Below are 24467 nucleotides of genomic sequence, written 5' to 3' on the forward strand. Positions count from 1 at the left end.
AAAAAATCCAAATGAAATACTGAAATAAAAAAATAAACACACAAAAATAAAAAATGTCTTTTAGAAACTGTAAATATTTGTTTTTGCTTCTTTATGTCCAATTTCCTGTAAAAGTTCCTAAAAAGTGTTCAGAACAAAATAAAATATTTATTTATTTAAAATGCTCACTACTGTGTTCATTGTTCAATAAATGTACTCTGATACTTTCAACATGCAGGTTTTTTATTTTTAGTTCACAGAAACATTTTTTCCATTAACTTCGTCCTGAGACAGGTCACATGATCACTGAGAGCGCGAGACACAAACGACAGCGTTACAGAAACATGCTTTTAGAATCTAACACTGAAAACAGCTATATTATTCATTATTTATTTTGAAGGAAACATTTATTTTTGTTATTTTATTCTGAAATCTTAAGATATCTGGATAATTTTGGTATCTTCATTTTCATTTCCTGTCGTTCATAAATGTCCGACAAAGCTCACGTTCACTGCTGATTGGTCAGAATTTTTTTCCTGATGACTGGAGGACGTTAAACTCATCCATGATTTCAAAGATTTTCAGACCAAACGACATGATCACAGATTCACTTCACTGTAAGAGCACCACGTCAGTGTGACACCAAACACAAAAAGCCGATTAAATACTCGTTCACGAAGATCATTGCAAAATAGTTAACAAGGTTTTTTTCTGATTATAACTGACTGCAGTACACCTCAGCAATGGGTGAATAACCCATTTGTAATGCTGAATATCACCAGGGGGCGAAGTGGAAGTCTGCGCTCACCTGTCCAGGTAATTTCTCAGGGTGCTAGTTCACTGTTTGATCAGTTAGAGCAGGTGTTGTTCCAACTCTTTCTCCTGATTGGTCCTTGAAGGATATTCTACTAAACAATCAGGAAGCTCTGCTGATGTTTCTGGACTCACAGGAAGCTGGTGATTTGTATCACCATGGAAACCTTGCTCTAACTGATGAAACACCAGATCATTCCCATTGGCTGGTTTGACCCTAAATAGGTTAGGTGTCTGTCTCTAATTGGCCAATTAGTTTGTGGTGTTCTGACAGCAGGAAGTCACCTCTCTCGCTGTTAAACAATTGGATGCGATGTCAGTGGCGATCGCTTTCAGGGGCGTGAACGATAAGCATCAATAATGAACTCTGTCACGATGTAAACAGGCCGGAAGCGCCCAATCACATCAGAGCAGGACAATAACGACATGCAGCAGCTTCACGTTACGTCTCTACGAAGCTTCATGTTACCTACGGACTACAGGTGAGCATGCACAAACATCTACCATTAACACTGAAATTGAGGTCCTCCAGCAGCCACTCTTCTTCTTCTGCTCAGATTTAAAGTCCAAAACTTCTAAACATATTTTTTCTTCCTAATTTCAGATTTTTGATAATTTTTCAGTCAAATTGAGCTTTTTTTCTTTTTCACTGATCAAATGTTTTTTTTCTTCGTCAAACTCGTCAAACCATTCTAGAGTCCTGATTGGTTGCAGAAGTTGAAAGGCGACTCTCAGTGGACCCTTGGCGCTCTTCCCCTCCTCGCTGTGAGGTCACAGGATGCTCTCACGCTCCTCGCCGAAGGTGACAGTGTCGGAGGACACAGTGCAGATCTCCGGCGGGTCTCCGGGCTTCAGGCCACGCTTCAAGTGAACCACTCTGACGTTCTCGTTGTTTGGCCCCGGCCGAGTAGAAGTTGTGGTGGTTGTGGTGGTCCCGGAGCTCGGGGGGATGATGACCTCGCTGGTGGAGGAGGTGGAGGAGGAGGGGTTGGAGGAGGTGGAGCCCTCTGGGGGCTGGCGGGCGCGGTTGGCCTGCTGGGCATTGGTGTTGTTGTTGAGGGTGACATTGCTTGGCGTGCGGTTCAGGTTGTAGCTCCTGGACGACGGCCAACTCTCCTCCGGGCTGCTCGCCAGCAGGCTGCACTGATCCTCGGAGCAGATGGACATGCGCGCCACCGCCGGGTCCTGCAGGCCGCTGAGGCTGCTGGGAAGGCCACGCTTCCGGGCTAGGCTCTCTTCATTCAGCTCAATCAGGTTGGCCCTGTCCAGCTGCGACAGGTCTGCCTCCTCGTCCTGCAGCGAGTGGTTGGGCGAGCTCTCATTGGACCTCACGCCAGAGTCAGACGAGTCTTTCTTGTCCAGCATGGCATCAGAGAGGTAGTCCTTCCCTTTCAGCGCCAGTGAACCGCCGGGCAGTTTGGGGTCCACCACCTTCTTGCCATCTTTCAGCAGGGGGGCGTGATCCGACTCTTCAGACTCCTCGTCATCGCTGGTCAGCTTCTGGTAGCGCAACCCACCACTGGCCTTCAGCTTGAGATCAGCAGCGCCCTGGAACAGCCCGCCTCTTTCAGCTGAGGACTTGCGGGTGAGCACTGACTTGGAAGACCCGTGGTCACCCTTCTCGTCTTCTTCTCTGATGGGATCTAGCGCCTCACCATTGGAAGCAAAGTCAGTGTTGTCCGCTGCCGGTTTGCTGCTGCTCCTCTTGTTGAAGGATTTGCGTCCATCCTGCTCGGTGCCATCCTTGCTCTTATCCTCAGATGATGATGTCATGAACTGTCCCGGTTGTGGTTGGATGGGCTTCTCCCCAGTGATGACGCCCAACTCCAGCTGGGCCATCTGGGCGATGTATTCCTGGTAGGCATCGCGGTACTCTGCCTGCTGCTTGTCCGTCAGCTTGGAGATGTCATTGGAGGACTCCTGCGAGTTCAGACTGGTCATGCTGGCGGTTCTGTGAGCGCCACCCTGAAGACAGACAGAAAACAACATTCTTCAGCATCAGACCCCTCACATCTGACATCACAGATCACATGTTCTATAGTTACCATCCACGGCATGTTTCCGTGTCGCTGCGGGTCATCCAGTCCCACCGTGCTCAGCTCCTCGAAGCTCAGGTTGAAGCTGTACATTGGTGATGCATCCGTGTTCGGGGCGCCAGCGTGGGGTGGAGCCATCACTCGCCTTACTGGCTCGATGTGACCGCCAATGACGCTACCTTGCTCGCTGGCAGTTTCCTCATGCAGCACCTGGCTCTCAATGTGACGCATGTCCAAAACCTTCAGCAGGAAGGAGGAGGTGGATCTTATTTTAAGTCATTACATAGCAGTAAACCAAGATGTGTTTTATGTGGAAATGAACCCAAAAGCTGCTGCAGGTCACTGAAAACTGTTTTAATAAACCCCAATTTTTTGGTTTTCCACTGCTACAGGGTTTCTGTTTTAGAAAATTCACCTATATGGAGATAATTTTACGCTATTAGTCAGTAATGCTAATGATATTCTTAGCATTAGTGACGCTCTATGGTCCTAGTTTTACTGGACCTCTCTTCGGCCTTTGATACGGTGGACCATAACATTTTATTACTAAGACTTGAGCACACTGGGTATTAGAGGCACTGCCCTCGACTGGTTTAAATCATACCTCGCTGATAGATCCTTATCAGTTCACTTAGGCACCTTCTCCTCTTCCTCCGCTCCGGTCTGTTGTGGTGTGCCTCAAGGATCAGTTTTAGGCCCTATTCTCTTCTCATTGTATTTGCTCCCTCTAGACGCAATCTTTGAAAAATACAATATCGCCTTCCACTGTTATGCCGATGACATACAGATCTATTTTGAACTTACTGACGACCTTGCTGTGTCCCTGCACTACTTTCAAGAATGCATGCGGGAGGTCAAAGAATGGTTCCTGAGTAATTCCCTCGTTTTAAACAATAAGAAGACTGAGATTGTGGTGTTCAACAGTAATATCCCTCGTGCCCAACTCTGTGCTGCCCTGGGTTCCTTTGCTAGCTTTTCTTGTGACTATGTCAGTAACTTGGGTGTACTGCTGGATAGCTCGCTCAAACTCGATAAGCAAGTGTCTGCTGTAGTGAGATCTAGCTTCCACCAACTGCGCCTTATCTCTAAGGCTAGGCATTATGAGGACCTGGAGAAGCTTATTCACGCTTTTGTGACCTCCAGGTTGGATTATTGTAACTCTTGGTACTACGGTCTTCCCTCTTCTCTTCTTCTTAGACTGCAAACAGTCCAAAATGCAGCAGCCCGCCTTTTGACTGGTACCAGGAAATTTTGCCATATTACTCCTGTCCTAGCTAGCCTGCATTGGCTGCCCATAAAGTACCGTATTCAATTTAAAATATTACTCCTTACTTTCAAAACTATTAATAAATTAGCGCCAAGTTATCTTAGTGAACTTCTCAAACCACATACTCCTGCTAGAACACTCAGATCTGCCACTCAACTACTTCTGACCCAACCCAGATCTCGACTGAAGTCCCGGGGTGACCGTGCGCTTGCTCTGGCTGCCCCGGTACTGTGGAACACCCTTCCTCTCGACCTCCGCGCATCTGATTCCATTGCACTGTTCAAATCACGATTAAAAACCCACTTATTCAATCTTACCTTTCCCTCTAGTTAATATTTCTTTTATATCATGCACTTTTATGCTCATTTAAATTCTTGTTTGCTCTGTAACTGTTGCTTTCCTATGTATCAGTGACAGTTATCTGCTTGCATACTTAGTACTTACTTTGATCCTATTTCTATTATCCTCCACCTATTCTCTATCTTACTTGTTAAGCACCTTGGCATAACCTTGGTTTTTAAGTGTGCTTTATAAATAAAGTTTATTATTATTATTATTATTATTATTATTAATGCATTCACTGCCTGGACTGACCGTTGCCCTGAAGAGCTGCCAGTCTCCAAAGTTCATGTTCATTTCCTTCTTCAGCTCGTCGATGTTACACTGAGACAGAACTCTGCCGTTAACGTTTGCCTGAAAATGAAAAACATTTGTATTTCAGTCTCAGGTCCCTGGCTTTCTGCTTTCCTGTGAAGTTGTGTCACTGACCTTCCTGATGGTGGCGGTGTACTGTCCTATCATGCTCTGGTCGATGCCTTCCATATGCCGCACGCGCTCACAGACAGCCTCTGTGGTCATGGAGCTTAGGAGGACGGGCGGAGTGGCAGACGCAACGGAGGCGGAGCCCTGAACACAGATATATTTCCCAGGGAAAAATATCCAACATTTTTTAGATTTTAATAACAAATGTCATTATTTTCAGATGTGACATCCAGCTGTGAGATGAATAGAAACTTCATCCAAATCCTGGCAGGTTAAAGTCTCAACCTGAGCTTAATGCTTTTAGCTCAACATTTCTCTTCAGTGACTCCACCAGACTAAAAACATAAACGCTAACTCAGGTAAAAGTACACCTGACAGACATGTAAAAGACGGATGTAGCCACTGTGAGATCGCCCACTGATCAGCTTCACCACTGTTAACTTGGTCTTTAGAAATCAGATGTGAGGAAGAGCAGCAGCTCTGAAAATCATCATGCATAATTGGAAAATTTTCTCTCATGCTCAGAATGACCAAAATTTATTGAATAACCTTGTTTTGACCCGATATGAGAGACTAAGCAACATAAGGAAGGTATTTATAAATGTCAGAGGTCATCCCACAGACTTCTATAGAACCAGAAGAAATTTTACAGTGTCACCTCCTGGCAGCCATAAAATCCAAAACAGTTTAAGGCACACGTGACTGCTTTATTTTTTGGACCCAGAAGCTACGTCCATGTTTTGTACTACCTCTGATGTACAGTTTATCTGGATCTGGATAACCATGTCACGTGACTTAGCACAGCTAGCACAGGACTCATCTGTTTCTTTTAGGCCAATTTTTAATTTTAAGATAACTTTTTGCTGAAACGTGGCCTGAAACACAGAAATGTCCCCAATGACGTACAGAAAATTACTGTCCAACAGATGTTTTAAAGCTTTGTGAGCACCTTTAACTCACAGTCAGGACATTTTTTCACCATGCAGAGGTGGGGCTGGGGGAGTTTGGGGTGGTGAGCAGCTGTGTGGGTTAGCAGTGAGGGGTCAAAAGTCAAGTTAAAGTTTCTGAATAGATCAAACAACAAATTTTTGATCTATGCCACTACTACTTTTTGAAGCCACATGCTAGTAGAGGCAAGGTGCATGCTGGGGGGTTGTAGTGGTTGGAACACTTCCTCCTTTGGTCCACAGCATCCGGCTCAAGTCCGGCTGAAGTTCAGATCGGTCACGGCTCAATCACTGGCTCATGTTCATGCTTGGATCTGTTTTTCATTTCACTGTAACTACAAATCAGAAATTTTGCTCCTTAAATAAAAACAGAGCATGCTCAGTTGTGAAGCGAAGTATTTCATAAAAAGTCACTTGTTATGTTTCAAGTGTTCCTGTGGGAACCTGTTGTGTCTGAAACATCCTTGAGAACCTCACAGAAAACTTCTGAGGCCGATTTGTCAGCTGGCTGAACGAGAGCGATCAACACCAAAACACGCGGACGCTTGCTGTGGACACTTCAGGAAGGAAGGAGGGAAAGAGACAAGGAGGGTCATGTTAGGTAAGGTTAAATACCTGCTTCCTTTTCAAAGAAGAACTCTTAGACTGCAGACAGACAGACAGTTTGGGGATGAAAACATGAGGAAACACAGATGAACGACAGGACAGCACAATGATTTCTACTGAAGGCACAGTTTTAAGAAACCGCCACTGGTTCAGTGTTTCCAGAAACCAAAGAGGAGAATAACAGCAGCAGTAAAAGAGGGGAAAACAGAGGAGCCTTCACAGACCACAAGCAAAGAAAACTAAAACTCTGACTTAGACTCTTTCTAGATTTCTAGAGGAAAACCTCTGAGCAAACAAACATCTGGTGGGCGGAGTTTCGAAAAGATTTTATTCTAAAATATTTTATGTGTTTCTTCTTCACCAGGTAATAAAACTAAACATTTTAAGTTTCAGATTCAAAAACTGAAAACAGACAAGTTTCATTATTTTTTCACATTTTAAGACGAAATATCAGAAAAATAGAAACTTGTTAAAAACGTTCATGTTGAATCATAGCTTCCAGCTACGGCCGTACTTACAGGAGCGGCGGGAGCAGCGGCATCCCTGCTGAAGGAGCTTTTAGGAGGTGGTCGTGGATGGAGGTGTGGTGGGAAGGAAGCCACGAGTGGGCGTGGCAGCTGGTAAAGGTGGTGGGGAAAATATGGCTGAGGGGGAGGAGGTGAAAAATTTAAATAATGTCGGTGGATGTGATGAAACATAAAAAAACCTGTCAAATCAAAGAGCGAATCCCTGCCGCCTGACACCCGGTCAGCGTCAGCAGACAATTGACAAGAATAAAACAGGAATGTGAAACTTTGAATTTTTATTTCAATGTGTTTCATGAACATTTGTGTTTTTTGTCGTTTCTGTTTGTATTTCTGTGCTTTTTTTGTTATGATGTCAAAACTTTTGACGCATTCAAAATAAAAAAATCATCATTAGCTGAAGCTAGCTGAAAGTTGAACTTTATTCAACTCTCTGTGAAGCTTTCTGTCGACTCCTTTTACTCTACGGAGCTGGACGGCAGCCTGTCAGCTGATCGGTGGGCTGTGTGAGACAGCAGGGATTCAGTGAAACAGGAAATGAAATCAAATCAAGCAAAACAACACAAACGATGAAAGGGACTGAGGCGGGACAGTCGTCACGTGAACCGATGACATCGCTACGCTACCTGCTGCTCAGCCACCTACAGGATTCAATGACATCATGAGGTGTGGGCAGGGGCGGGGCCTTTACTCACTCTGTTGTAGAAGGGATGCTGTGTGCTGGCCATGCCGCTGTAGTAGCTGCTGTGAGGTGGCGGGGAGACCACGCCCCCCGCCGGTGGGTTGAAAGGCCCGGTGAAGGACGCGGAGGGCGAGCACGTCGACGACACCTGACTGTAGACTGATGTGGGGCGGGGCTGAGCTTCCTGCAGGGGCAGGGGTGGGTACGTGACTCCGCCCATGTTCATCTGCTCACGGGCAGCGCGAACATCTGTGGAGGAATCTCAAACTGATGATGTCATCAAATCACGCCATGCTCATGAGAGCAACAGGAAGTACAGTCAGCAATACACTGAGCAGTATTTTCAGCAGTACTGAGCAGTACTCGTACCTGCAATGATTTCACGGAGTTTGGGGTCCAGGTTGACGGTGCAAGGCAGGAAGGTGCGAATGTCCCTCGCTGTAAGGACAGGTGTCCGTGATGACAGGAAGACCTCGAAGCTGCGCACGTCTCCGTCGATCTCCAGCAGCGGCTCCACGTCCTTTGTGGTTGGGATGTTCTTAGACACTCTTAGGGAGAGAGGACACACTGATCAGCTGACGCAGTGTCGTTTTACACCTGTGGAGGGAGGGTGACCTCTGACCTCTCATAGATGGTCTTGAGCGTGGCATGGTCAGGGACTCCGTCGGTCTCCTCCAGGTACAGGATGAGCCAGGACGTCCTGTAGGGCCACTGCTCCGTCAGGTTGATCCACGACGCCAGGCGGTCCCAGTTAAAGCTGATCTGATTGGCTCGTAGCAGACGGCCTGGACAGGAGCAGGCGGGGTTAAAAACTGCATTATTATTATGATAATAATAATAAAAATGTTTTTTTAATGAAAAATACTGGAATGAACCAACAAGATCAGCAGGAAGTGGCAGACGGGCTGACGGCAGTCAGACCGTGTCCTGCTAATAATGAAGGTGATGGAGGTCACCTGTGACGGAGACAATGTTCAGCAGCCTCCTCATCGTCTGTGGGCTGATGTCGCTGAACCAATCCTCCGTCACCATCAGCTTCGTCAGGTCGAACGACATCTGACGCGTCACCGAGCGCTGCACCTGGCGGCGCCGGTACGTTTCCTGCAAAGTGCACCACACAGGTCACATGACCACACGCACAAGGGATAGAGTATATTTACACAAGCTGTCAATCAAGAAACAGCAGCTCATTGACACAGTCAATAAACGGACCTGATCACATCTAATCACATCACACCCTTTTCAAATTAAAACCTGAAAAGCAGCTGGATTTAATTCAATCAGAGGAAACATGAGACCACCTACAAGTCATTAGATTAACACACAAACACACACACACACACAGACACACACACTCACCCGACGGTTGAGCGTCGTCTTGCTGCCAAACTTGGTTAATTCTCCCAGACTGTGCTGAGACAGCTTCCTGTCTAGCTCCTCATGCCACCCTGCTGACACACAAACAGATGTAAACATTATGTCGTTCTGTAACCACAGACAGAGGTGAGTATGATGTGTGCAGATATTCTGGGATTACAGAATAGCCTCTGCACTCCTGCTCCTCTAATTCATACTTTTATCTTAGTAAGAAAAATAAAACCGAAGGTTTATTTTCAGGTCCAGACTGAATCTGAGTGAATCTCTGTGAGACTTCATCGAACATGATTTCAGAGCAGACGCGGTCACGTGACAGCAGAAGGATGTGACAACAGGCTGCTGATGTCACCTGCACGCTTCATTAATCGGCTACGATAAAAAGCGATGTAACTGCAAGTCTCGTATAACGTAGTCATTGTGTGTGTGGATACCATCGGCGGTGGTGACGTCTCCGTTGGTGGGCGTGGCAGTGCACATCTTCCTGGCGCTGGAGAGGCCCCTGCTGTTGAGAAAGACAGGCAGGTGCACGATGTTCCTCATGTAGTCGTGCCCGTTGATGTTGGAGTCGCGTAGGACGCTGTTCAGGTTCTGGTTGATGGCCTTGATGATGATGTGCGGGTCACTGGCAAAGATGGAGATGAAGGGCCCTTTGGAGAACAGCACACGCACCTGCAGGAGGGACATGCCCACACTGACCATCTGAGGCAACTTTCTGCCCTTTCAAAGTAAATCTGACCCACGTGATGAGAGCTGAGCTGTTCCGACTGATCACATTCATCTAATGAAAACACGATTCAGCTTGACTAAGGCTGTGATGTCACAGCTAACGTTTGCGTTAAAGATGACGATGAGGTCAGACTGTGTCCATGCTTCTGCTCCGTTATCTTTAAAAACACTGACTGAATGAAGCCGTGCGAGCGTCTCACCGTGTCGAGCATCTGCAGAACTTTGTCCTGTTCGCAGGAGTCCAGCCCATCAATGACCACCGCCAGCCTCGTCTGGTGCTGCGTGAACCCGTCGATCGTCTTCGCCATCCTTGCCATCAGCTCCACCTCGTGCTTCAGGACCTGCAGGAGAAAGTGTGCAGAAGCATCAGAATTCAGCTCAGACAGACTCTTCAGTCTCTGAGCTCACACTAACAAACTCAAATGACCACCCCCATGCTCTTATTCTGAAAGTTCACCACAGCACACAAGCTACATGAAGCTTTTTCCTGTGTGCAGAACCAGCCAATTACGTTCAAGGGCTCATTCAGAACCAGGAAGACTCCTGAGCTACACCCTTGCCCCCGCCTCTTGTTTCCCTCCACCAGAGACATCAGAGGATTAAAAACACTGAAACTAAAGACCCTCAGGCTCAAGGAGACCCCCTCGCCGCTCCATAGACTGTGTCCTCTCCTCACCTTCATGAAGCCCTCGCTCTTCAGCTTGTGCATCCTGTTGGCGGCACTGTGGAGCCTCTTCCTCTGCGAGTTCAGCACCGAGTCGGTCACCTGCCACCACGTCCTGCAGTTGAGCAGCAGAGCAAGGCCAACCACGCTGCCGATGGCGATCAGCACCGCGTTCACTGTCCGGTTCTCGCCATCCACCTTGAAGACGGCCAGCAGCGCCATGCCGGTGACGAGACAGGCCAGCACGACGGTGAAGAGGATGAAGGACGGCACGCAGCACGTCTTCTTCCACTTCCTCTTACCTGAGAGCACCGAAGAAGAAGAGATTGAGCCAAACTGGACTTGGGTCAGGTGACCTCAAGAAGCGCAGGCTGCCAGACAGGACGTGATGCAATACCTTGCGTCTCCTCGGTCTTAAACACTCTAAAGAGTCGTGTGGCGAGGAAGCCGAACTCTCGCTCGCAGGCGTCCGACAGCGTGGCGATCATCTCGGCCATCGATGTTTCTCCTCCAACGCTGGACAGCCGGTTATAGTCTGTGAACAGGAACCTGCAGGAGACAAGTGACATCATCATGACATCAGCGTGACATTACTGTGACATCATGACCTCCCTATGTGGTGGCGTTACCTGACGGGCAGCGCTCGTGTGCTCTGCTCCGGAAGCTCCGGCGGGTTCACGAACATCAGCTTCAACAGCAGCTCCAGGTACCCGATGTGCCGCGCCAGGCGGGTGCTCAGCAGCCACGCCCACGTCCAGTTATCTCCCTCCCTCCGGCCGCCAAAGTACACCACCACTACAGAATGTAAAAGGTTATGTGAACACCGGTGGCAGTACAGGAGGTCATGTGTTAACGTGCGGCATAACATCGAAGCGTTTCTCACCAAAGAAGAGGTAAAGCAGGGCAAGCAGGCTGAGGGAGACCGCCATGGCGAGCTTGGGGTCCACACTGAAGCCGAGGATGATGGCGATGGAGCCACAGAGCAGCAAGGACAAGAAGACAACGAGCCAGGAGAACTGAAACAGCGGCTCAATCTGCTGCCCAGCAAAAGTCTTCATCTCATCTGAGGAGAAAGAGGAGTGTCAGTACGTGTTGGCCAGGTGTACCCTTAGTGTAACGAGCGTGGTGAGCCTGGCGAGCGTGGCGAACACGAACTCACCCTCCAGCTTCTTGAGCAGGAAGGACTTGCCGCTGCCCCACTGAGCGTACAGACCCACACAGATGGGCGGCTGCATGGTGGGCTCGCTCAGGATGTCGGCGAGCGCCGAGCTGTACAGATCGTAGCCCAGCATGTCACCGTCCGTCTCCGAGGGCGACAGGTGACCTGGAGGGGGTGGAGACACAGAGAGTCTTTTATTCTTTTGATTTGAGGATCCCTGAGGACAGAACAGATAAAAGTAATCTGCTGTGGCATTGTAATCAGATTTCTGGAGTCAGAATGATTTTGGTAAGATGAGCTGATCGTTTAACACGAGCCTGCGGAGCAGTCCCAGCGTGGCTGATTTCACTCTTTGTATCAATTTACAGCAAACACCAAGTCTGAATGAGCAGAGAGTGCAGAGGGAACTCAAGCCTGCAGCTTCTGAACTTCATTTTCTACTCATGACATTATTTCCTGTGAGTGGGTGTAAATATGTCAATATGCTGATGATACTTTACTGTTCATTCACTCACTCTGCATTCAGTAACCATAAATCAGCTCTTATTGCAGATAAACTACAAGTTTTTCCTTCATCTTTGTTTTTTTTGTTTTTGACTGTCCTATTTGGTTCTTTAGCCATCAAAATTGTCCGAAGGCCAACAAGGATACCCAATAGATTTACTTTACCAAGTGGATCATCACAGCCTTGCTGTATTGGTCCATTTGATCGACCTTTGGTGTTATTATTTATTTATTTTATTTTCCGGAAGAGGTCCGACCAAGCCACGGGCACCAGGCCCCGCCACGCAGCCACTGGGAGTGAGCTGGTACATACTTGAGCACCCAGCCCCGGACACCAAGAACCACCAACGCACTGAAACACATCAGGCAGTGTGGTGAGGATAGATAGGCCTCCATACCTTGGAGGGCCTGAGATGTTCCCAGAGAGGTGCAGTCTAAGACCCGACCTGACATATAAACACAGACGAACAGGCACACAGAGACACAAACCTGCATTCCCACCCTCATGCACACATATACGAATACTCAGCACTCACCCAACGGGAAGACAGACACAAATGGACACTGTACACACAATCACACTCCCCAAACATACTCTATACCCCGGGTCCAGGTACCTTCGCCCGTAGAAAGCAACTAGACCCAGGAGATGTTACCCTTTCCCCCGGGATGGAGACAATCAGACCGCCCCCGGCTCCGTAGCAGCAGGGAGGCCCCGCATCCGGGACCCCAATCGGACGGTCAACACCTCCTCCCAGCCCCTCCGCCCTGATGGCTAGCAGAGAACAGGGGTGTGTGAAGACCCCATACATCCCTTCACCTGCTGATGTGTAGTGTTGCTGCGTGTTGTTCTAAAGTGCATTTAGAACACGGGAGGGCATGGTGCTTCCTGCCAGAGAACAGCAGGTGTCAGCACAGCCCCGAGGTGACATTGAATACACAGACCATCCTCTGGACGCTGTATAACGTGCCCGTTCCCAAGGCCCTATATGTATGTGTTATGAGAGGGTGATAATGTGGATGTGTGGAATAAAATTGAGGCACAAGTGGCCATAAGGGGACAGAGGGGGAATGCCTCCCCTGCACCGTGGTGGTAACCCAAGCCTCCAAGGTCCAGCCAGGGCCCCAGCCCGGAGGCAGAGCACCCCCAGAACCCCAAGCCCCCACGCCTGCCCCAGACCCACCCAGGGCAGCCAGGCTACCAGGCCAGTAACCTACGTCTGCCAGCACAGACCCTCCCCCAGCCCTGCAGCACGCAGTCACGAGGGAAACACCATCTAAGAGCCACCACACCCCCTAACCATTTCATGACCACAACCCCCGGGTTAAGCCCTCCAGGGAAAATGTCCCTAAGTAAGAGAGGAATGCCAAGACCTCTACGTTGGAGAGACCAAACAGCCACTTCACAAGCGCATGGCACAACACAGAAGAGCCACCTCCACAGGACAAGACTCAGCTGTCCATCTGCACCTTAAGGATAAAGGACACTCTTTCGAGGATGCCAATGTTCACATTTTGGACAGAGAGGACAGATGGTTTGAAAGAGGAGTGAAAGAAGCCATCTATGTCCACTGTGAGCGACCATCTTTGAACAGAGGCGGGGGTTTACGACACCAACTCTCTGCCATCTATAATCCAGTTTTGAGATCCCTTCCCAGACGCCTTAACGCCCACTCACATCCCAGGCCATGTGACCTCAGGAAATCACTTAATGGGGTGGGGCTAGGTTTCACAATGAGCTCACCCGAAACTCTGGCTGATTGTGACCTACATCCGTTTTCACACATTGGCTCATGTGATTAGGTAGAGGATCATTAGGGGGTCCATTGTCCCCCTTGGGGGGGTCACTCCCACAGGGCTTAAATCTGGGACTCTCCACCTTTTGACCCTAGAACTGAAGAAGCTTCTCCGATGAGAGGTGAAACGTTTTCAACCAACTTAAAGAAGTCCAGACGCTTTTCTTTCCAAGCTCCTTAAACTACGATGACCTGGATGACTGAGAACCTTCACAGACATGTCCCTAAGGACTCTCCAGATGCCTAAGCCAATCCCTACCTCCACATCAACCACAATAGCGAAGGCAGGACCAAACTACCAGCTGCTGCTAGTGGTTTGATAAAAATTGCAAACAGTGAAGGGGAGAGTGGGCATCCCTGCCAGGTACCCCTCAGGAGACAGAAGCTGGAGGATGTTTGGTCATTTGTTCTGACGCAAGCTGTTGGGGAATTATATAATAATTTTAGCCAGTTTATGAAAGAGTTTCCAAAACCAAATTTGTGCAAAGTTGAAAATAAAAATTTTCAGTTAACTGGAAACGCTTTTTCAGCATCTAGAGACATTATTGTGGTTTCAATGTTTTTACTGCATGAGTAGTCTATTAAATTAAGTAGTCTACGCGTGTTTGTTGATGAGTGCCTACCTTTTACGAAGCTGGTTTTGGTCAGGATGAATTAAAAGGGGGGGTTATCTTCTTATCTTTTTGAGAAAGTTTTGCAGATTATTTTGAGGTCTACATTTATAAGGGATACTGTTTAGAATGATCCACATAGTGAAACAGTCTCACAACTTTTAAATATGAGAAAAACTAAGAAGTTTGGTTTCAGCCGAGGATGTTATCACTGTGAGCTGTGCACTGAGGCCAGGCTTTGATTTCTTCATAACATTCTGATCTCTGACTGCAGACTGATCCAGTTATGTGTAACAAGCTGAGGATATCCAGTCTGGCTCCCTGAGCAGCCGCAGCCTACAAAAACACAAAGCACCATGTAAAGCTGCCTCATTACTTCATACTTTCCAATTACAGCTTCTTTCACCTGATTCACTCTTAAGTTTCAGCAGTGAGATCGGCCCAGGTTCATTTAAAGGTTGAAGGAGTGACGAAGAGACTCAAAGCTGAGCAAACATCAACCATAACACTGCGTTTGCGTGCAGTTCAGGCCCACTATGAGGTGAGACAGAAAAAGACGTACGTGCTCCAAAAATCTGCGTCAGGATGCTTTTCTGGTGGCTGCAGTCAACGTTGTACGGCGTCTCTCCAGCCTTGTTGGGGCGGTACAGCAGGCGACCATCTTTGGGGTTCCTGAGGAGGAGCTCGGCCAGGCGCCGGCTCCGCCCCCGGATGGCAATGTGGAGAGGAGTGTCCCCTTTCTGTGAAAACAGGTGTCAGCATCAGGTCCTCTGTAACCTGTTCATTCATTTCACTCTGTGACAAATCTACAGACTAAAAAACAAGCTAAATATTTAAACCTGCTTTTACTTTGAAGGGCAGGTAGATACACGTGATGCTTGTGTCTATGGACTGATTGGTAAATGGTAAATGGACTGATTCTTATATAGCGCTTTTCTACTCTCCCAGAGTACTCAAAGCGCTGTATACAACATGCCTCATTCATTCACCCATTCATAAAAGCACTTCTAAACTCAAGTGCAAACTAACCAACATACACACTCCGATGAACGCATCGGAGGGCAACTTGGGGTTAGTATCTTGCCCAAGGATATTTGGCATGTAGAAAGCCAAGGATCGAACCACCAACCTTCCAATAAGTAGGTCATCTGCTCTATCACCTGAGCCACAGCCACCCCTAGTCTATCTGGCTCTCACCTTGTCCACAGCAGACACCTTTGCTCCTTTGTCAAGTAGTAGCTCCACGATCTCGATGTTCCTCATCTTTGTGGCTTTGATCAGCGGAGTCTCTCCATCCTGAAAGCAAAACTCAGGTTAACCACAGAACCCCACCCCCTACTCTGAGACAGGTGTTCTCAGGTGTGCTGGGCTCTCACCTTGGTGCAGGTCTCTGTGTCGGGGTTACACTGCAGGATGTCTCTCACCATGGTGGCGTTTCCTTTCTCCACGGCCCAGTAAAGAGCCGTCTTATTCTCCTGGAGGTGGAGCAGAGAGATAACATTAGCAACATCACTTTACGCTGCATCTGATTGGCTCCGATCCTCAAGTTCTTCTTTACTGAATGCTCGCAGAGTAACAGCAGTCGTCCTTCTCATCAGAATGTTGAAGACACCAGCAAATCAAAACAGAGACAAAACTGCGGAGGACACCAAGTGCCAAAACAATCAAACCTAAACCTGCAACTGAATTAAGTAATGATGACACATTTATAAAATATCATCTGTGTTAGTCTGACTGCAGCGTGCATGAAATTGGGAAATGGGAAAGATTTTTCATGTTCATAAACATCTAATGAGCTAAGAAATGAACTCACTGTTTCCAATGTGATGAAGGAAATGTGTCTCCAAAACCTCACCTGCCCTCTGATGTCGATGTCAGCGTATTTGTGCAGCAGAGCTCTGACGATCTCCACGTGCCCGCCCCTCACGGCTCCGATCAGTACCGTATCGCCGCTCTGGAACACACAGGACGCCGTTTAGTTTCCCTGTTATTGAAACCGCGTGTGTCACGTGACGATGCCTGTTGGCGCCTCACCCGGTCAGGGATGTTTACATAGGTGCCGGCATCCAGCAGATCCTGGACGATCTCGGTGTAGCCCTCCTTGGCGGCGATCATCAGTGCCGTATTCCCGTCCTTGTCGGTCATGTTGACGTTGGGGTTCCTCTTCAGCAGCTCCTTCACCACCTCCGTGTACCCGCCCCTCACCGCCACGATCAGTGCGGTCATCGAGTTCTGGGGACAGACAGGAAGTAGTTAACAGAGGTGGGCGCGTATTATTCTGGCATGCCGGCAGTGATGGTGATGATGAAGGTGGTGACGCTGATTAAGGTCGTACCGCCCCCTCCTGGTCAACGTCAGCACCGTTCTCCAGCAGGTGCATCACGCAGTCAAAGTGTCCTTTCCTCGCCGCCCAGATCAGAGGGGTGGTCCCGTACTGTAACACACACACGAAACACACACACCTCTCTGAGCTGCTTTATTGTGAAATATGCCATAGTGTTTGGTGTGTGCTCCTGTGTTGTGTCACTTCCTGTTGTTGTCCATCATGCTACTTATTGTTGTATTGGTGTTATTTTGCAGGACGTTTCCTGTGCAGGTGTTTTTACTTTCTTACTCTCGATTCACTCGAGCCCACAGAGATTAATTTATTTGATGTCAGTCGGATGTTGTGTTGCACTGTTTCCTGTGGTTTCTTGCTGTTTCAGGTCAGGTCATGCAGGTGTGTGTGCTCTCTGTTGGGCTCTCGCCCCCTCACCTTGTCTGAACAGTTGACTTTGGCTCCATTTTGCAGGAGCAGCTTCACGATGTCAGCATGTCCTCGACCTGCGGCCCAGATGATCGGATACACACTGTACTGCTGCGAGGGGCACAGGAGGACATGTCAGCACCATCACTGAAACACTGTGGACTGAAACCGTCCAAAACACAACAAAATCTTCCTGCCAAAATCAATTCTCTCGTCCGTGTGTGTTACCTGTGTTGTCTGTGTGTTACCTGTCCTGTAGTGTTGGGGTTGGCCCCGTGTTCCAGCAGCAGTTTTGCAACCTCCACGCGACCTTTATAAGCAGCCCATGTGAGAGCTGTCCAGCCACCCTGGGACACACACACACACACACACGTTAACCCTCGGTTTAGCTACTCCATTCTCTGCACGACATTTCCCATGAGGCTTTGCTCCCACCATATCCCTGTGCTCGATGTAGGCGCTGTTCTCCAGCAGCTCCTTCACCACCTCCACGTGACCCTCCTTGGCTGCGGAGATCAGAGCCGACCAGCAGTCCTAAAATACACACAGACAAGGTTACCATGGAAACAGGAGCCGGCCAACTTGCCCACCTGTGTCCTAGCAACCATAGCACCGGAGGATGGGGGAGGGTTTTTTTTCCTCATTGGTGACAGAGCACTCGTTTCGCTCACCACATCATCCAGGTTGACATTGGCTCCTCTCCTGATGAGCTCCTGGACGATCTCCAGACTGCCCTGCTCGGCCGCCAGCATCAGAGGAGTCTGACCATTCTGCACACATAGGCAAGTACACAAACAAACAGGTAAACAAACCAGAAAAATAAAACAAGCACTAAGGTAAAAATCACTAAAGAATAAAAGTCAAATAAAAAGTGACCAGAAATGAAAATAATATAATACAACAGCATTAATGAACTGAATTCAAAGAAAAACTACAGTACAAACAATGACACTGAACATGAATGTCATTAAATACAGTTAAAGGAGGGATATCTGTGCTCAAATGCTCTAAAATGTCTTCTGACTGTGAAGCGAGCGCTGCCACCATCACAGCGCAATTACATACGTCACTGCGTCCATCCACTTCCTTGAAGCGATCCAGGTGAGCCTTCAGGGCGGACAGGTTCTCCTCCTCCACGTAGCTGAACAGGTTCTGGATGGCCAGCGTGGTCATCTTGATGGACGTGGTAGTGTCCATGTCTGCGGTCTCTCACGGCGCCCCCTGCTGACACAACAAACACGGCAGTGAAATGCTTGGCCTGCTGGGTAAAACTGAGCTGAACTTCTGAGATGAAACTCTTAGATTCACTCAGCTGTTGCTCTTCTAACTGCAGCCAAACAGTGACCTTTGAACCTGCTGCAGAAACATGCCGTCCTGTGGTATAAATCAAGCTGCCCCCGTAGCTCCCCCACTCCACCACCACCACTGCCTCATTCCCTCATCATTAGTTTTTATTTGAATTCTGTTTAAAGGACAAAGACGTGTTTCTGCATGTTGTTGTTTGAGTTTATGAGACAAAGAAGATCTTAATTACTGATAAAAGCAATTAGCTGTACTTGAGTACTTCCTGTTTGTCAATAATCACACTGAAGTGTCAGTTTTTCTCCTGGTTTTCGGGAGCTGAGCAGCCTGCAGGAGGCGCTGGCAGGTTTAGTGAGAGGCAGCTGCAGCCTGTTTAAATCTCTGTGACATTTCTGTGGTGCAGACATCAGCCAGTGTCTGAAGACAGTTTCCTTTGAAACAAGCTGACCTGAGATCTGCTGGCGGCTCTGCTCTATGCCTGATAAAACAGGAAGTCATCATCTAACGGACAAACCGCCATGAACAGACAGCCTGAGGTCTGTCCACATGAGCGAGCGTTTCCCTCTAATCAGCCACAAACACGCCCACAGCTTTCTGCCAGGAGCCGAGGGATAAAAACAACCCAGGTGAATATGTTCCAGGATTTCTCCAGTCGTGGATCCTCACTTTTACACCTCAACTCATCCTCTTTTACACTAAAACCCATTTCTCCTCATTCGCTGGCTTCTGGAAGCCTACTGAGGGGCACGGCACAGATCTGCTAATCTGTAACATCCAAATAAAATTTTAAAACTGGAGCTTGTTGGACAGTTTGTCTAGAGGCCAGAGGTCACACAGAAGAGTCAGAAAAAGGTCAGAGCTGCTTCAAAGTCCCAGAACAAAGATTGAGATGCCGGCATGAGCAGAGTCACAGATACTGAAATCTTTATGGATTCATACTGAAGAGCAGACAATAACTGTGTCTGAGGAGCAGCTCCAATATGTCACAGAATTCATTAATGTGCTAACAGTGACGTCTTCGATAATCCCACTGTTTACAGCTCAGGACCAGCAACAAATAAATAATAGATAAATAAATACATGTAGATAAATCAGACAATTTTAATCCAGTCACAATAATAATGATCGATTAACTGCGGAGTTTTTTTTTTTGTCTGTAGTTATATTGATTGATCAGGTTTTGTTGTAAGCTGAATAAGTAGGTACCTGATGACGTCATTTAATGATTTATGTTATTATGTTGACTCTCTCGGGTCCAGTGTTAATAATAACAACCACACTGTAAATGAAGAAACCGCCATGTTTCCGTGCAGTGGTGTATCTGACCGGCCCGGCTGGTCCCGGTGAGGGCAGCGGACTCTCGGACTCATTACCGGTGAAACACCGCCGCATTGTCACCTTAACAGCGCCGTTATCTCCCGCGGTAACCGGGATAACCTTCACCCATTCACCGCCCGGAGCCCCCACCCCTCCCACCACCCCCGAACCAACCAGCAAAAAGCCCCATATTACACCGGTAGCACTCAGATTTTATGTTTTACCGTCGGGGCGGAAATCAAACCGAATCACCCTAATCTGATTTTTCTGACCGATCCGGCGACGTGTCAATCAAACAGCGATCGATGGCAGGGAGGATGCTGCAGAGAGAGCGACGGGAGCAGAGCCCCTCTACCTTCAACGGAGAATCAGAGTGAGTTCGGGCGGTCCGGATCCGAGGTTTGGCTCCCGTAGATCAGCGGGTCGGTGCGCGTGTCCTCGGCCTGTGTTCGGATGTCAGCCTGAGCTCACTCTCCATCCCCGACAACAGCAGCCATCTTGATCTGATCAGAACAACAGCAGGAGGCACGGAGACAAGGCAGCCAATCGCAGTCCACCGCCCGTCAAGCGTGCCAAAGCCAGCTCGCCGCTTCCGCTCTCGGCTGCTACGATAAAAGCACACATGACAGCAGTTTCCTGTTAGTTTAAAATGACTTAAAATAAAACACCCGCACTCTAAGCCCAGTGTGTTTTTCACTTCCAACGCGTCTTCATCACACATCACCCCCGACCCCCATCTCCACCCAGCCTGCACTCTCTTCTTCACCTCTGCTTAACCTAACTTACACACCTGGTTCCCGTGTTTTCATCACGCTGTACTTCCTTCAGCTCTGCACATCACCATGTTCTCGAAACTCAGAACTGGTACACGTCTTCTTCATTTCCATCATCCGCTCAATTTCCAGCATTGTGCTGTACTTTTTAAACAGACTATTAAAAAGTCCACCACCCTCTCTCCCAGACCTCCCCATACCTGCACAAGTGTCGTCTGGACCAACCTCCTTCAAGTCAAATCAAGTGGCTTTATTGTCATTCCAACCATGTACAGTGGTACAGTACACAGTGAAGCGAGACAGTGTTCCTCCAAGACTTTGGTGCTAAATATAACAGACAATAAAGACAGGACTACATACAGTGCAAGTGTGCAAAAATTGCAGAACAATTGCAAAAGAATAAAAGAATAAAACAAAAACAGTGCAACACCAGACAAAGCACAGCAATACAGACACAAGACAGCACAGTAGAAAAGCAAAACAATGACAGTGGGTTGTGCAAAATGACTGAGCATTTTGCAAAAGTAACTTGATGTATGAAGGTATACCTGTGTGTGTCAGTCCAGTCACTGAGTGTTCAGGAGTCTGACGGCTTGGGGGAAGAAACTGTTTCAAAGTCTGGCAGTGAAGGCCCGAATGCTCTGGTACCTCTTGCCAGAAGGCAGCAGGGTGAAGAGTGTGTGTGAGGGGTGTGTAGGTTCCTCCACAATGCTGATGGTTTTGCTGATGCAGTGGGTGCGATAGGTGTCTGTGATGGAGGGAAGAGAGGCTCCAATGATCTTCTCAGCTGTTCTCACGATCCATTGTAGGATATTGCAATCCAATACGGTGCAGTTACCGTGCCAAACAGTGATGCAGCTGCTCAGGATGCTCTTGATAGTCCCTCTGTAGAAAGTGGTGAGAATGGATGGTGGGAGATGGGCTTTTCTCAGTTTCTGCAGGAATTAGAGATGCTGCTGGGCTTTTTTAGTTATGGAGCTGGTGTTGAGGGACCAGGAGAGGTTTTCCACCAGGTGAACGCCAAGGAATTTGGTGCTCTTGACGACCTCCACAGAGGATCCATCGATGTTCAGTGGACAGTGATCTCTCCGTGCTCTCTTGAAGTCGACAATCATCTCTTTTGTTTTGTCCACGTTCAAAGACAGTTGACTCTACACCAGTCTGTTAACTGTTGCATTTGTGTAGCACTTTTCAAAACACAGAGTTGCAGAGTGCTTCACAGTTTCAGTAAATGCCACACATTAAAGATAAATATACATATTTCAACATACACACATGCATTTATGCAGGGTTGCAAACTATGGGTGAAAATTAAGTGGAAAAGATTAAGGCACAGCTAACCTATAAAAATGAGTTTTTAGCAGGCGTATAAAGAAAATGAAAAACAGTGATCCTGATTGCAAAAACCACAAAAGCACAATCTTCTCTGGTTTTAAAATCAGTTAAGAGACCCTGGTTAGAGGGTCAGAGGCCAGCTGCCGTGACAAGGTTTCAGAGACTGCTGGATAAGCAGGGGCGAGTCCGTGTTGACATTTATATGTTGGTAACAGAATTTTAAAGTAGATTTTAAATTAATATGAATTGTGCAACATGAATTCTGAAATATCTGTAGAAGCTGGTGAAGGCATGCCTTCGCCAGCTTCTACAGATATTTCGATCAAAAATGATCAAGGTGAGAGAAAAGTGTGAACTACAGCTTCCAGATGATTGAATGACAGTAAAGGTGCAATTTTTTCAATATTTCTGAGGTGAAGGAAAAAAGACTGGATGAGCTCTGAGGTGTGAGAGTAAAAGTTAGTCAAAGATGATTCCAAAGTTTTTAGCATATGATTTCATGTTATTGGCAAGGGGGCAAAGCAATGGCTAACCTCCTTAGAGAAGCTGTCTGGGCCGAGCACTAGAACCTCAGTTTTACTGGAACTGAGATGGAGGAAATTTGAATATATACACTCAGTAATGGCAAAGAAGCATTTGTTGAGTCAGGAGACGCTGTCGAGGTTGCTGGGCTTTACAGAAAAGTATAGCTGTGTGTCATCTGTATAGCTGTGGTAGGAGATTCCATTAAAACCATTAGACAGGTGACCCAGGGGTAATGTATGTAAAGAAAACAGAACTGGTCCAGGGACTGAGCCCTGTGGGACTCTACATACGAGTGATGAGAACTTACACTGCAGCAGAGCTTGGGGAGAGTCTGTGCTGGCGGACATGGGTTACTGGACTGGTAGTCAGGTTTGGGGGCTTGGGGCTCTGGCTGGGCCTCAGGGGCTTGGGTCCTGATGGTGGTGTGTCACCGAGGTTGTGGATGGGTGTGTGCATGGGGGCCCAGCCCTGGCATGGGGGGCCTCTGGTGCATTTGCAGAACTGAGGGTCCCTTCAAATGGCGGGGAGGTTGTTACATCCTTGCAGGTCTCTGTTCTTCAGGAGTTCACTCTGCAGGTGAGGGAGAGATATAGGAGAGGTGGAGAATGAACTCAACCTAGGTGTCTATTGTCTTACAGTATGTAGTCCGGAAGATAATTGGATGATGGGGTGGGAGTAGAGCCCCGGGCTCTGTGGGGCTTGGTGGTGCTACTGCTGTGGGTCCCGGTCTGGATGGGCCTGGACCCCCTGCCCTTGGTGGGGGTCCAGGCCCAGGGAATGGGGGCGCCTACTGAGATCAGCAGGGGATCAGATAAGTCGAGCGGGACTAAAATAGAAAGCTCAGCTTTATCTGATTGTATTAGAATACCCTTAGTCAATAAAGCTGGTTCAGTGCTGTGGGTTTATCTCTAACCGGACTGGAATTTAAATGATAAACGACCTGACAGACTTTCTCAAGGATTTCAGAAATAAATGTGAGTTTGGAAATTGTCCTGTGAGTATCTGAAACAGTGGGATCTAAGTAGGGTTTTACAGCAGAGCAAAGATGCTAGCTGTAATCTGGAAGGCAGCCAGATAAAAAGGATTGATTCATAATAGAAAGAATCTGAGGGAGATGAGGCATAACGCCTTTGATGAATTTAGGAGGGATAATGACCGCTGGGCAGGATGACAGCGTCCATGTGTGAGACTATATTGAGAAGATCTGTCGAGGAAACTGGTTTAAAGTCAAAGAACAGGACGTGAACAGCAGACTGACGAGTCTGCTGATGGCGTCAAACAATAACCTTGGATTGTGTTTGTCGTTAATCAAATCAGCAAAATAAGATGTTCTCACATCTTTTATAAGCTGGTCGAGGATAGTTAGTAACTCCTTCACATGGGAGGGAGTCACTCTCACCTGCTGCACATCCTTTTCAGCTCGGTCTCTCTGCCTCTACAAGTCCTTCTCTCCTTCCTCAGAGTCCAGCCTCACTATAAACCTTACCTTTGCCTCATAATCACATTTATCTCAGTGTTTAACATTTTGAGCATGTCAGGCTGTGCAATTCATTATTATGACTGTTTGTCCTTCAGTCATGACTGTACTATGTAAAGCACCCAGATACTTACTGAGGTTATACATACTGTAACAGACTGCACCCCTGTACAAAAGCCAAAGTTAGTGCAGTGGAACATTTGGTTAACTCAGAATTAAGGAAGAAGCAGGAAAATGCAAGCTCAGGCTGAAAGGCCGGAGTGTGTGAGGATAGCAGAACATCTGGTGTATTTGATAGAAATCCACTGAGTGATAGCTTTAAATAAAGTGTTTGTGCGTGCATGTTTGTGGGTTTAATGCTGTGCTGGTGAAATCTCTGAACCACAAACATCACCCAGCGACTTTATGACCTGATATTTGAGGAATTATTAACAGAGTTGTTCTCTAGTTTGATTCCTATCAGCCTGCCAAAGTTTAAAGTGCAGACTCAAACTTCCACCCATCCCAGCAACAATCACACATGTTCACTTGGTCAGGTG

At 47.7% G+C, this 24467-nt stretch overlaps 1 protein-coding gene across 6 annotated transcripts; it reads right to left on the minus strand.

The window, feature by feature from the left end:
• Positions 1–209: 209 nt before the first annotated feature.
• On the minus strand, positions 210–20361 carry kidins220b (kinase D-interacting substrate 220b). Of its 6 annotated transcripts, none has more exons than XM_085381676.1 (30): positions 20174–20361; positions 18265–18420; positions 17871–17969; positions 17635–17733; positions 17448–17546; positions 17209–17310; positions 16789–16887; positions 16488–16685; positions 16309–16407; positions 15830–15928; positions 15651–15749; positions 15016–15193; positions 11543–11707; positions 11267–11446; positions 11013–11178; positions 10781–10932; positions 10396–10685; positions 9920–10060; positions 9425–9662; positions 8976–9064; positions 8573–8717; positions 8239–8401; positions 7986–8164; positions 7630–7865; positions 6929–7054; positions 6420–6449; positions 4864–5001; positions 4690–4788; positions 2838–3068; positions 210–2757 (listed from the first exon to the last, which is right to left on the minus strand). In XM_085381676.1, the coding sequence occupies exons 2-30, from the start codon at positions 18394–18396 to the stop codon at positions 1564–1566; spliced, it is 5265 nt and encodes a 1754-aa protein (XP_085237802.1). In that variant the 5' UTR covers positions 18397–18420; positions 20174–20361; the 3' UTR covers positions 210–1563. The 6 variants fall into 6 exon arrangements, with proteins under 6 accessions (XP_085237802.1, XP_085237800.1, XP_085237801.1 ...); XM_085381674.1 differs by having other exon boundaries at positions 8976–9067; XM_085381675.1 differs by having other exon boundaries at positions 8976–9067; positions 18265–18423.
• Between the last annotated feature and the right edge of the window lie 4106 nt (positions 20362–24467).

The sequence above is a fragment of the Rhamphochromis longiceps genome, linkage group LG15, assembly GCF_057381845.1.
Source record: "Rhamphochromis longiceps isolate RC_006_pf linkage group LG15, R_longiceps_female_GT1.1, whole genome shotgun sequence".
Taxonomy (NCBI): domain Eukaryota; kingdom Metazoa; phylum Chordata; class Actinopteri; order Cichliformes; family Cichlidae; genus Rhamphochromis; species Rhamphochromis longiceps.

Coding starts and splice junctions, on each gene's coding strand:
- kidins220b (XM_085381674.1), bottom strand. CDS start 18,396: ATGGACACTACCACGTCCATCAAGATGACCACGCTGGCCATCCAGAAC. Junction 17,311..17,447: donor ACCCCAACACTACAGGACAG/GTAACACACAGA, acceptor TGCCCCTCGCAG/CAGTACAGTGTGTATCCGAT. Junction 10,933..11,012: donor ACACGAGCGCTGCCCGTCAG/GTAACGCCACCA, acceptor TGTCTCCTGCAG/GTTCCTGTTCACAGACTATA.